Here is a 13641-nt window from a genome sequence, read left to right on the forward strand (position 1 = left end):
ATCTGGATAAACAGAAAGGAAATGGTAACTACATGGATAAATAGATAAAATATTTTTAATATTATTTAAATCTCATTAAAAGCAATTGACAAAACAAAATAATAACAATATATTATGGATTTACAACATGTAAAAATAAAGTCTGTGACAGTAATAGCATATAATACAAGAAGGGGTATAATTGAAGGTAGATTGCAATAAGTTTAGGATATACACAATAAGCTCTAAATAAACAACTGAAATAACAAAATATAGAGTTTTGCTAAGAAGCCAACAAAGGAGACAAAAATAAAATAATCTGAAAAACCCAAGTCATCTAAAGAAAGGGGCGGGGGGGAACAAAGAAAAAGATAAAGAAAAGAAGAATGGGCCAGGGGCGGTGGCTCACGCCTGTAATCCCAGCACTTTGGGAGGCCGAGGCAGGGGGATCATGAGGTCAGGAGTTCGAGACCAGCCTGGCCAACATAGTGAAACCCCATCTTTACTAAAAATACAAAAAATTAGCTGGGCGTGGTGGTGGGCACCTGTAATCCCAGCTACTTGGGAGGCTGAGGCAGGAAAATTGCTTGAACCTGGGAGGTGGAGGTTGCAGTGAGCCAAGATCATGCCACTGCACTCCAGCCCTGGCAACAGTGTGAGACTCTGTCTCAAAAAAAAAAAAAAAAAAAAAAATGAAGAAGAAACAGAATAAATGGAAAGCACATATCAAGATAATAGACTCAAACCTAACCATATCAATAATCACATTAAATGTAAATGGTCTAAATATCCCAAAAAAAGGCAGAGATGATCATACTGGAGTTTTAAATCCAACTGTATGCTGTCTGCAAGAAATGTACTTGAAATATGTAAATCTGGCCGGGCAGCATGGTGGCTCATGCCCATAATCCCAGCACTTTAGGAAGCCAACGTGGGTGGATTACATGAGGTCAGGAGTTTGACATCAGCCTAGTCTACATGGAGAAACCTCGTCTCTACCAAAAATACAAAAATTAGCTGGGCGTGGTGGCACACATCTGTAGTCCCAGCTGCTCGGGAGGTTGAAGCAGGAGAATTGCTTGAACCCAGGAGGTGAATGTTGCAGTGAGCCACGATTGCACCACTGCACTCTGACCTGGGTGACAGAGTGAAACTCTGTCTTAAAAATGAATATATATGTATATATATAAAATATTTGTATGTGTATATATAATATATATAATATTTACATATATACATATGTAAATCTGGTCAGGCATAGTGGCTCACGTCTATAGTCCTAGAACTTTGGGAAGCCAAGGTGGGCAGGTCACTAGCTCACATGAGGTCAGGAGCTCAAGACTAGCCTGACCAACACAGTGAAATCTCATCTCTACTAAAAATACAAAAATTAGCTGGGTGTGGTGGCTGGTGCCTGTATCCCAGCTACTCTGAAGGCTGAGGCAGGAGAATCACTTGAACCCAGGAGGTGGATGCTGTAGTTAGCCAAGATTGCATCACTGTCACTGCACTCCAGCATGGATAACAGAGCAAGACTCCATCTCAAAAAAATAAAAAATAAAAATAAAAAAAATATATATGTATATATAATATGTAAATCTATTTGTACCTAAATGCAAATTATTTAAAGTAATATGAAAAAACATTTAACATGCTCACAATAGTCAAAAGAAAGCTAGTGTCACTATATATTATCAAAGTAGATTTCATGAATTTTATGATAAAGAAGTCAATTAAACAAGAAGACATAATAATTCTAGACATCCATGTACCTAACAATAAATATTCAAATTATATGAAGGAAAATTGATAGAACCTCAAGGAGAAATAGACAAATGCACAATAATGGCCAGTAATTTTAATACCCTTCTTTCAATAATAGAATAAATAGGAAGAAAATCAGCTAAAACAACACTTGAACAACATCATCAATTAACTTGACCTGTTTGATATTTATAGAACATTTCACCCAGTGACAACAGAATAAACATTCTTCACAAGCGCAGACAAAATATTTACCAATGTGAGCCATATTCTACGCCATAAAGCAAGTTTCAATAAATTCAAAAGGATTCAAGTCACACAAAGTACATGTTGCCTGACAAACAATGCAATTAAATTAGAAAATAATAATGAAGGGCTGGGCATGGTGACTCATGCCTTTAATCCCAATACTTTGGGAGGCTGAGGTGGGCAGATTGCTTGAGCCCTGGAGTTTGAGACCAGCATGGAAAACATGGTGAGACCTCATCTCTACAAAAAATATAAAAGGTCAGGCACGGTGGTTCGTGGCTATAATCCCAGCACTTTGGGAGGAGGCCAAGGCCTGGATCACTTGAGGTCAGGAGTTAGAGACCAGCCTGGCCAATATGGTGAAACCCTGTCTCTACTAAAAATACAAAAATTAGCTGGGCATGGTGGCATGCACCTGTAGTCCCAGCTACTTAGGAGGCTGAGGCAGAGGGAGCGCTTGAGCTCAGGAGATTGAGGCTGCAGTGAGCCGTCATAACACCACCGCACTCCAGCCTGGGTGACAGAGTGAGATTCAGTCTCAAAATAAATAAGTAAATAAAATACATTAATAATAAAAAGATTCTAGAAGAATCCCCCCAATTTTTTGGAAATTAAGTAACACATGGGTCAAAAAAGACCTCAAAAGGGAAATCTGAAAGCATTCTAAACTGAATGAAAATGAAAACTTATCAGAATTGTTGGTATGCTCCTAAAACAGTACTTGAGGAGAAATGTATGTCTCTAAAAGTCTATTTTAAGACAAAAATGAAAGATTTTAAACCAATAACTTAGCTTCCACCTTAATACACCAGAAGGAGAAGGAATTAACCAAAAGTAAGCAGAAGAAAGGAAATAAATACCAAAGTGGAAATCAATGCAACAGAAAACAGAAAAACGACAGAGAAAATCAATGAAACCAGAAGCTGGTTTGTTTATAAGATCAATAAAATGGATAAACCTGTAGCCAGATAGGAAAAAGAGAGAAGACACAATTTGCCAGTATCAGGAATGAGAGAGATGATATCACTATAGGTTCTAGAAATACTAAATGGATGATAAGGGAATATTATAAACATGTTATGCCAACAGATTCAACAGTTTATAAGAAATTGACAAATTCCTTGAAAGACATAAATTATCAAAGCTCACTCACAAAGAAATGAATAATCTTCCATATCTGTTAGAGAAATTGAGATTACAGTAAAATCCTTCCAACAAGAAAACTCCAGCCCCAGATGGCTTTATGGTGAATTCTACCAAACATTTAAGGAAGAAATTATACTGATTCCACAAAAACTCTTCCAAAAAAATTGAAGAGAAGAAAATGCTTCCCAATCAACTCAAATGAGGCCAGCAATACCCCAATCCCAAAACCAGACAAAGAAATTACAAGAAAACTACAGAAAAATATCCATTATGAACATAGATGCAAAAATTCTAAACAAAATGTAAAGTAGAATCCAACAGTATATTTAAAAAGATAATACATCCTTATTAAGTGGGGTTTATCTGGGAAATGTAGAATTGGCTTAACATTAACCAGCCAGGTGCAGTGGCTCATGCCTGTAATCCCAGGATTTTGGGAGGCCAAGGTGGGTGGATCACGAGGTCAGGAGTTCGAGACCAGCCTGACCAACACGGTGAAACTCTGTCTCTACTAAAAATACAAAAATTAGCTGGGCATGGTGACATATGTCTGTAATCCCAGCTACTCAGGAGGCTGAGGCAGGAGAATCACTTGAACCCAGGAGGCAGAGGTTGCAGTGAGCTGAGATCATGCCACTGCACTCCAACCTGGGTGACAGAGCGAGACTCTGTCTCAAATTAAAAAAAAAGAATGCCCGCTGCCACTGCTTATATTCAAAGCTGTAACTGAGGTTCTAGCCAGTGCAATAAAGCAAGAAAAAGAAATAAAATATATAAGGACTGGATAACAAAACAGTATTTGTTTATATAAGATGGCTATCTACATTTTAAAAAATCAAAATTAAGCAAATCTAAAGACAAAGATCAATGCAAAAATAATTGCATTTCTCTACAATATAAACAAAGAATTGGAAAACATAACAAAAGATGCCATTTACAATAGTAACAAAATACAAATAGTATCTGGAAATAAGCTTCCCATACAATAGCTCATTTCTTCATCTCTTCAGTGTTTCCTGTAACCCCACTTTCTCAATTTGGCCTGACTGACCACCTCATTTAAAATTGTATATTCCCCCAATCCTAATTTGTTTTATTTTTCTCTATTTTTTCATTTATTACCTTCTAAAGACTTATAAAAATTATTTATTGCCCATCCCTATACATTCTCTCTCCAGGAGAACAGGTTTTTTTGTCTGCTTTGTTTACTCTTGTATTCCTAAAGCCTAGAACCTGGTAAGTGTACTATTTACCTAGTGCCTGGTACACAGTAGATGCTCAATAAATATTTATTGAATAAATGAATTAATGAAAACAATAAGTATTTGTGGCCTTTATTAAAAAATTATAAAACTACTTTGAAAAGCATTAAAGAAGATCTACAAAAATGGTGAGATAAACCATATTCATGGATCAGAAGACTCAGTAGCATAAAGACAAATACTTCTTCAAACTGACGTACAGGTTCATTGTAATATTACTTAAAACTCTAAGAGGAGTGTGGTGTGTACATGGAAACACAAAAGATCAAAATATCCAATATTCAACTGAAGAATGTTCAGGGAAGGTGGGAGACTTGCCCTATACACTTGTCCTTGCATTGGTATTATAAAGATATAGTGGTTTTAAAAAGTGATGATCACATAGGAGCTATCAAATAGATCTAAGGAATAAAATGGAGAGCCTAGGAACAGACCCACAAATAGTAGAAAACTTGATATAGGACATAGCTGGTACTACAACTCAGTGGGAAAGGATGAGCTATTTAATAAATGGTATTAGCCTGTAATCCCAGCACTTTGGGAGGCCAAGGTGGGCGGATCACAAGGTCAGGAGATCGAGACCATCCTGGCTAACACAGTGAAATCCTGTCTCTACTAAAAATACAAAAAGTTAGCCGGGCGTGGTGGCAAGCGCCTGTAATCCCAGCTACTCAGGAGGCTGAGGCAGGAGCTTGCAGTGAGCCAAGATCGCGCCACTGCACTCCAGCCTGGGCAACAGAGCAGGACTCCATCTCAAAAAAATAAAAAATAGAAAATAAAAAATAAATAAATAAATAAATAAATGGTATTGGAATAATCGGTAGTTCCTAAGTAAAAAATAATTACATTGATTCCTTAATTCACACCATACCCCTAATTAGTTCCACAGGGATGACAAACTTAAATGTGAAAGGGAAAACTGTGAAAGCTTTGGAAGAAAATATAGAAGAATATCTTCATGACTTCAGCTGAGAAAAAGAATTTTTTTTTAGACAGTGTCTTACTCTGTTCCCCAGCTGGAGTGCAGTGATGGGATTACGGCTCACTGCACCTTCGATCTTCCAGGCTCAAGCAATCATCCTACCTCAACCTCTGAGTAGCTGGGACTACAGGCATGAGCTATTGTGCCTGGCAAGATTTTTAAAGTAAAACACAGAGTAAGGCTGGGCTCAGTGGTTCACGCCTGTAATCCCAGCACTTTGGGAGGCTGAGGTGGGTGGATCACCTGAGGTCAGGAGTTGAGACCAGCCTGGCCTACGTGGTGAAACCCCATCTCTACAAAAAATACAAAATCGGCCAGGTGTTACGGTGCGCACGTGTAATCCCAGCTAATCAGGAGGCTGAGGCAGGAGAATTGCTTAAACCTGGGATGTGGAGGTTGCAGTGGGCCGAGATCATGCCACTGCACTTCTCCAGCCAGAGTGAGACTGTGTCTCAAAAAAAAAAAAAAAAAAAAAGATATTTGTGGCTAGGCACGGTGGCTCATACCTGTAATCCCAGCACTTTGGAAGGCTGAGGCAGGAGGATTGCTTGAGCCCAGGAGTTCAAGACCAGCCTGGGCAACATAGTGAGACACTGTCTTTACCAAATGTTTTTAAAAATTAGACAGGTGCAGTGGCATGCACCTGTAATCCTAGCTCCTTGGGAAGCTGAGACGCGGGAGTTGCTTGAGCCCAGGAGTTGGAGGAGTTAGAGGATGCAGTGAGCTATAATTGTGCTGCTGTACTCCAGCCTGGGCAACAGACTGAGATTCTGTCAAAAAAAAAAAAAAAAAAAAAATTAAAAAACAACTTGCAATGCACTACTCTGAGAAAGGATCAGTATCTAGGATCTATAAAGAATCACTAAGGCAGGCCAGGCACAATGGCTCAAGCCTGTAATCCCAGCACTTTGAGAGGCCAAGGCAGGAGTACGCTTGAGCCGAGGAGATTGAGACCAGCTGGGCAACACAGTAAGATCTTGTCTCTACAGAAAAAAAAAAAAAAAAAAAAAAATCAGCCAGGCATAGCGGCACACATCTCTAGTCCCAGCTACTCAGGAGGCTGAGGTGGGAGGATTGCTTGAGCCCAGGAGTAGAGGCTGCAGTGAACTATAATCACATCATTGCTCTCCAGTCTGGACAACAGAATGAGACCCTGTCTCAAAACAGCAACAGCAACAACAACAAAAAGCCGGATGTCATGTCTCACACCTGTAATCCCAGCACTTTGGGAGGCCAAGGCAGGCAGACCACTTGAGGTCAGGAGTTCGAGACCAGCCTGGCCAACATGGCAAAATCCCATCTCTGCTAAAAATACAAAAATTAACAGGGTGTGATGGCGCGCCTGTAATCCCAGCTACTCAGAAGGCTGAGGTACAAGAATCACTTGAACCAGGGACGCAGAGGTTGCAGTGAGCCGAGATTGCACCACTGCACTCCAGCCTGGGCGACGGAGTGCAACTGTGTCTCAAAAATAAATAAATAAATAAATAAATAAATAAATAAATAAATAAATAAATAAATTAAATAAGCAAGTAAACAAATTAAAAGATGTTCAACTTCAATAGTAATCTGGGAAATGCAAATTAAGGCCATCACAAAATTCCCTGTACACCCACTAGGTTGGCAAACGATAAGAAGTGTGACATTATTAAGTGTTGGTGAGGATATGGAGCAATAGAAACTCAATATTGTGGGTGGAAGTGTTACTTAGTCAAACCACTTTGGAAAACAGTCGACACTAACTTGTTAAGATGATCATGTGCGTATCCCATGACCTGACAATTCCTGTCCTAGTTTATATCCTAAACAAACTCCTGTATTTATTCAAATTAAGAGACACAAACAAGAATGCTCATAGCAGCTTTGCTTATAATAGCAAAACCTAAATACAAGACAGATAAATCTTAGAAATATGCTCAATTTAAAAAGAGCATTGCAGAAGGTTGCCGCAACATGATATCATTTTTTTATGAAGTTAAACACAAGCACAACTAAACTACACCTACACACTTTTTTTTAGGATGATGCAATCTGTGATGAATTTTTCTTTTAACAAGCAAGGTCATGATAAACACAAAACTTGGTTTACCTGTAGGAGAGGGTTAGGCAGTGGTATGAGACTGGGAGGAGCTGGCTTCAGTGTTATTTCTCATGTTCTAATTTTAAGTTTGTTGGTAGGTTCACAGGTGTACATTGGTTATTATACCTTAAAATTTTTGTTTTATTTTTCTTTTGCATGTATCATATAGGACATAATAACAAAATATTTTTCAAATGAATCAAACATTTAAATGTAAACAACGAAACCATCTAAATCCTGGAAGAAACCACAGGATAGATTTTAAAAATAATATTGGAGTGATAAAGGTCTTTCTAAATATAATGAAAACCCAGAGTATGTAAAAGATTTAGAAACTGGGCAAATTTCATCATAGGCAAAGTTAAATGACTTAAAAAAATGGACAACTCATCACAAAGGGATAATTTCATTAATACATACTCCTACAAATCAATTTTTTTAAAAGTCAGTAATTTATATAAAAAGAAGCACATGGTGGGGTGTTGTGGTTCATGCCTGTAATCCCAGCACTCTGGGAGGCCAAGGCAGAAGAATTGCTGGAGCCCAGGAGTTCGAGACCAGCCTGGGCAACATGGCAAAACCCCATCTCTACAAAAAAATACACAAGTTAGCTGGGTTTGTTGGCGTGAGCCTGTGGTCCCAGCTACTTCAGAGACTAAGGTGGGTGGATGGCTTGAGCCCAGGAGGTCGAAGTGCAGTGAGCTATGATTGTGCCACTGCACTCCAGCCTGGGCAACAGAGCAAGACCTTGTCAAAAAAGAAGAAAGAAAGAAAGAGAGAAAGACTGAAAGAGAGAAAGAGAGAGAGAGAGAAGGAAGGAAGGAAGGAAGGAAAGAAAAAAGGAAGGAAGGAGGGAAGGAAAGAAAAATAAGCACAGGATATGAACAGGCAGTTCACAGTAAAGGAAACACAAATAGCCTTTAAATAGACCCGGTGGGCTCAACCTCACTCAGAGTAAGAGAAACGGAAGTCACTGGGATACCGCTGTTCACTTACACGATGCAGAAATATGAGAAAAAACAGTTAAGGTAACCAGTGCTGGTTGCTGCCGTTTATCTCCCCGAGATCACTTACCTTCACTCCATGAAGCTTTACTTCTGGATCATTATATACACCCTTGAACATTTGTCCCTGTCATAATTCTTGATTATTTCAATGTCAGTATAGACAGATAATTCTTCCAATGCACTCTCTTCTCCATTCCGTGAGCATCTTTTCTCCAAGGATCTTATCTCCACCTTCCCTGGCCATGCATTACCAATTCAACCCTGAATCCCATCTGCAGGCAACCCATTCTCCATGCAGCTAATATCCAGCTCAACCTCTGTCTCATATCTCAACTCCAACAATTCTTTGGCCCCATCAGAATCGACGTCCACACTCTCATCACACTCCTCTCTTTACCCAGCTTAAATCTTTTCATTTTTAAAAAATAAATATCCCCTTGCACATACATTTCACTCTCTTGCCCTCTCATGTTTCCTTCTACTCAACTGACAAACCCCTAACTCTGGTTTTATGCAACCACTCACCTATTCTGCACCTGCACCTGTGCAGCTCAACATGGCTGAAGAAAGTTATCACCAAATTTATGATCATAAACGTCAGGGATACCCTCAGTGCTGCTTGTCAATCACAAGACATTCATCCCCCTGGTTCACTCACTCTCTTGGATAACTACATCACGCCCTCTAGTGTCTCCCTCCCTATCCTTATCTTCAACTGTTGACCTTGGTTCTTAGTTCACAGAGAAAACAAAGCAATCAGAAGAGAACGTCCAAGCTCCCACTTGGATATACCCATTTATTCACTTCTGTGTCCATGTTCTCTGTCTTCCCTGCTTTTCCATGGACGAACTGTCTATGCTCCCAGCTAAAACCAGCCTCTCTATCTGTGCACTAGGTCCCATCCCTTTTGCCACCTGAAGGATATTGCTTCAGCAATTCTCCCCTCTTTCTTGCATCCTCATTTTTCCCTTCCCTCCTGGCTGTTTCTCATCAGCATACGAGCAAGCTACATTTTTTCTTGGCCATACACTGTGCTCCAGCCATCATCTGATTCCTTTGATCTCTTTAGAGCAAAACTCAAAAGAGTTCCTCTACTCATTGTCTCCAATCTCTCTCCTCCTGATCTCTCTTAGACACAATCCTATCAGGCTTCTGCCTCTCCACTCCACTGAAGTGGCTCCTGTGGCAGTCACCAATATCCTCCTCGTTGCTAAATCTAATGGTCAGTCCCTAGTCTTTGTTATCATATCCACGAGCAGCACTGGACGCAGATGCCTCCTTCTTGGAACATTTTCTTATCTTGGTTCCAGGACATGACACTCCCCTGACTTCCCTCTTACCTCACTGGTCATTTCTTCTCATTCTCCTTTGCTGGTTCCACATCTCAATGACCTCTAAATACTAGACATCCCAGGATTCAGTTATTAGGCCTCTTCTGTTTGCTATCAACACTCATCCCTTCGATGATTTCATTCATTCAAATTTACATCTGCAGCCTGAACCTTTGTCTTGAGACCCATCCTCATGTTTTCAGTGGCTTTTTCAGCTCCTCACTTGGATGTTTAGTGAGCATCATAAACATAACATGCTCAAACCAAACTCCAGATCTTTCTCCTCCAAAACCTGCTCTTCCCCAAATCACACCTTTCTCAGGAAACTCCATCCTTCTAAGTTGATCAGGTCAGAAACCTTGGAGACATCTTTGAATCTTTGACTCTCTCTCTCTCTCCTTCCATAACAAATCCTGTCAGTCCTGCCTATGAAATGAAATGTACACAGAAGGCAGCTGCTTCTTACAACCTCCCCTATTGCATCCCTAGTCTCAGCTTCCATCATCCTTCACCTGGGCTATTGTACTGGCTTCCTAACTCATCTCCCTGCCTCATACAGGTCATTGTCAACATGGCAGCTACAGTGATCTTGCTATAATATAAGCCAGGTCTTATCATTATCAACACCCCTCAATGGCTTCCATGTCATGCCAAAGCCCTTACAGTGATCCACAGGCGTGGCCTACATGCAGCCTATAAGACCCTGCATGGTCGTGCCTTCCTCTGCCCTATTCATTATTTCTGACAGCATTTCCTCCTACTATCTTCCTTGCTCCAGCCACCTGGGCCTCCTTGTTGTCCCTTAAACACAGCAGGCACACTCTTGCCGAGAACATTCTTCCTCCAGATACATAAATACATCACTCACTCCCTTTCTTCCTTGAGGTCTTGGCTCAAATGTCATCTTTTCAGTGAGACCTTAAATACCCTAAAGCTTCAAACCTTCTTTCCTAGGCACTCCCAGATCTTCCTCAATGGCTTTATTTTTCTTAGCTGTTATCACCACCTAACATGCTATGCATTTTACTCATTTAGTTTGTTAATGTCTATTTCCCCTACCAGATTGTAAGCCCGTGAACACAAGGCTTTTTGTCTATTTTGGTCATTGCTTAATCCACAGCATATAGAAAAGATCTTGGCACAGAGTAGATGCTCAAGAATTGTTGATTGAACAAATAAACAAAAACACTTAATTGGCCAGAGTGTAAGGAATAGGCATTCTCAAAATTGCTGGTTTCAATGCAGTTGGTATAACCCTTACAGAGGTCGAATTGGCAGTAACTATCAAAACTACAAATGCACATATTCTTTGTCCCAGCAATTCTACTTAGTAATAGCCTTCATATAAATTTACACGTGTGAAATGACACATGAACAAAGTAATTCACTGCAGCATTTTTAAATCCCTGAAAGCGATGAAAACAACCAAAATGTCCAGCAATAGCCGACTATTTAAATAAATTATGGCATACCCATACAATGAAATATTTTGCAGTGGCAAAAAAAGAATAAGGAGACTTCTTGTGTCCTGATGTAAACTCCCAGATCTAAATTTTTCAAGGAAAAAGAAAGGTGCTGAAAGTTGTGCTTCTCGCCACCATTTTAATTTTAATTTAATTTTATTATTATTATTTTTTAGACAGGGTCTCACTCTGTTGCCCAGACTGGAGTGCAGTGGCACAATCACAGCTCACTGCAGTCTAGACCTCCTGGGCTCAGGTGATCCTCCCACCTCAGCCTCCTGAGTAGCTGGGACCACAGATGTACACCACCATGCCCAGCTAATTTTTGTGTGTGTATTTTTTGTTGAGACAGGATTTTACCCTGTTGGCCAGGCTGGTCTCAAACTCACTAGCTCAAGCAATCTCCCTGCCTCAGCCTCCCAAAGTGTTGGGATTACAGGCATGGGCCGCTGCACCCAGCCACTGTCACCATTTTTATAAAAACAAAAGGAAAGGGTACAAAAAGAACATATAACTATTTTATTGTATATGTGCAAACTGTCTCAGGAAGGATAAAACAGAAAATGGTAACAGTGGTAGCTTATTTGGTGGAGAATGGATGGGTTGGGAGACAGAGGTGGGAGACAGTTTGCTGTAAACCCTTTTAAACTTCTTGAATTTTTGCACCTATGAATGCTTTTTCTATTAAAAGGAGAATAAGATACGGCTTATGTTCCTATATGGAATATCTAAAATACATTGTTACAAAAAATAAAAAATAACATGTACAGTATGCTCTACATAGGGGTGGAGGGAGACTTACTTTTCATTAATTACTGTTTCGTACCATTTGAATTTTGCACCTTATTTATGCATTTCCTCTTCAAAAAGAAGTAGGCCAGGCACAGTGGCTCATGTTTGTAATCCCAGCACTTTGGAAGGTCGAGGTGGGCGGATTGCTTGAGCCCAGGAGTTCAAGACCAGCCTAGGCAATATGGCAAAACCCGGTCTCTACAAAAAATACAAAAAATTAGCCAGGTGTGGAGGTGTGTGCTTGTAGTCCCAATTACCTGGGAGGCTGAGGTGGGAGGATCACTGGAACCTCGAAGATCGAGGCTGCAGTGAGCCATGACCACACCACTGCACTTTAGCCTGGGTGACAGAGTGAGATCCTGTCTCAACAAAACAAAACAAATACACAAAAAAGAAAATAAAGAAATAGAAATCATGGTGTGCAAATGCACTTTCACATACAGCACCTCGACAATTCTGTGACCAAAACCCACCAGCTCTTTCCCCACTTTTCCAGAGAAGGAAACGAATGTTCAGAGAAGTCAAGTCAGACAGCACAGGGTTGAACTGGGAACCTGAACCCGGTTTTTGCTGACATGACCACGCTGGCCACTCCACCTAGGCAGCCCGTCCCTGAGTGCTGGTTCCTCCCCTCCCTTCCCACCCCCCTCTCAGCCTCCCTGCCCTCCCCGGCTCTTTCTCTTAGGGAGTTGGGGAAAGCAGCTCCAGAAAGTTGGCTACCAGGTGTTTCACTCAGGGGCCACGGCTGGAGGCTCCCTGGTGCCTGGCAGTTTCTCTCTCTGCTCAGAGCCACCCAACCTGGTGCCCCGGGAGCTGGCTGCTCCGCTCCTCCCTTGAGCCTTGGTGCTCCGTGATTGAAAACAGCCGCCCCTCCCCCACTCCCCTCTGAGCTTCCAGGCCCCCTCCTCGAGCCTGTACCTGTCAATGATGACGGGGTCTGAGGGCGTCTCATTCCGGTTGCCACAGCTCTTCCGGTCACAGCACCGGCTGAAAAAAAGATAAGGAAGGAGGGAAGGCGGAAGCCAAAGAAGGAGGGGGCCATGACAGTGTGTGAGTTGTGAGGGGCGCCCTGAGCTGAGGGTGCTGATGTCCTGTCTCGAGTGTGGAATCCCTGGGCTGGAGGGGCTCACTCCCAGGGCCTTGGGGGAGAAAGGCTGTGGCTCCTCCGCAGGGACCCTGAGAGCCTAGCTTGGGGTTGAGGCTGGCCAGAGAGCCCTGCCCCAAAGGCACCTCATTCCTGGAGGACTCAGGAAAGGGCAGGCGGCAGGTCACCTACAGGGTCTCTCTCTATGGAAACACGGTCCACGCAGAAACAGGAGCTCAAACAGTGAGCTCATGAATGACCACAAAGTGAATCTTTTTTTCTTTTTCTTTTTGAGACAGAGTCTCATTCTGTCACCCAGGCTGGAGTACAGTGGCGTGACCTTGGCTCACTGCAACCTCTGCCTCCTGAGTTCAGGCAATTCTCGTGCCTCAGCCTCCTAACATAGCTGGGATTATAGGTGTGCACCACCATGCCTGGCTAATTTTTGTAATTTTGGTAGAGATGGGGTTTCACCATGTGGACCAGGCTGGTCTTGAACTCC

At 41.5% G+C, this 13641-nt stretch overlaps 1 protein-coding gene across 1 annotated transcript in view; it reads right to left on the reverse strand.

The window, feature by feature from the left end:
- The window catches only part of EBF4 (EBF family member 4), a 62628-nt gene that overhangs the window by 33628 nt on the left and 15359 nt on the right, over positions 1-13641 (reverse strand). Inside the window, exon 6 of the mRNA XM_031656619.1 lies at positions 12974-13042. Within this exon, the coding sequence (XP_031512479.1) occupies positions 12974-13042 (69 nt within the window). The remainder of the gene's footprint in view (positions 1-12973; positions 13043-13641) is intronic.

Source organism: Papio anubis, chromosome 16 (genome assembly GCF_008728515.1).
Source record: "Papio anubis isolate 15944 chromosome 16, Panubis1.0, whole genome shotgun sequence".
Lineage (NCBI taxonomy): Eukaryota > Metazoa > Chordata > Mammalia > Primates > Cercopithecidae > Papio > Papio anubis.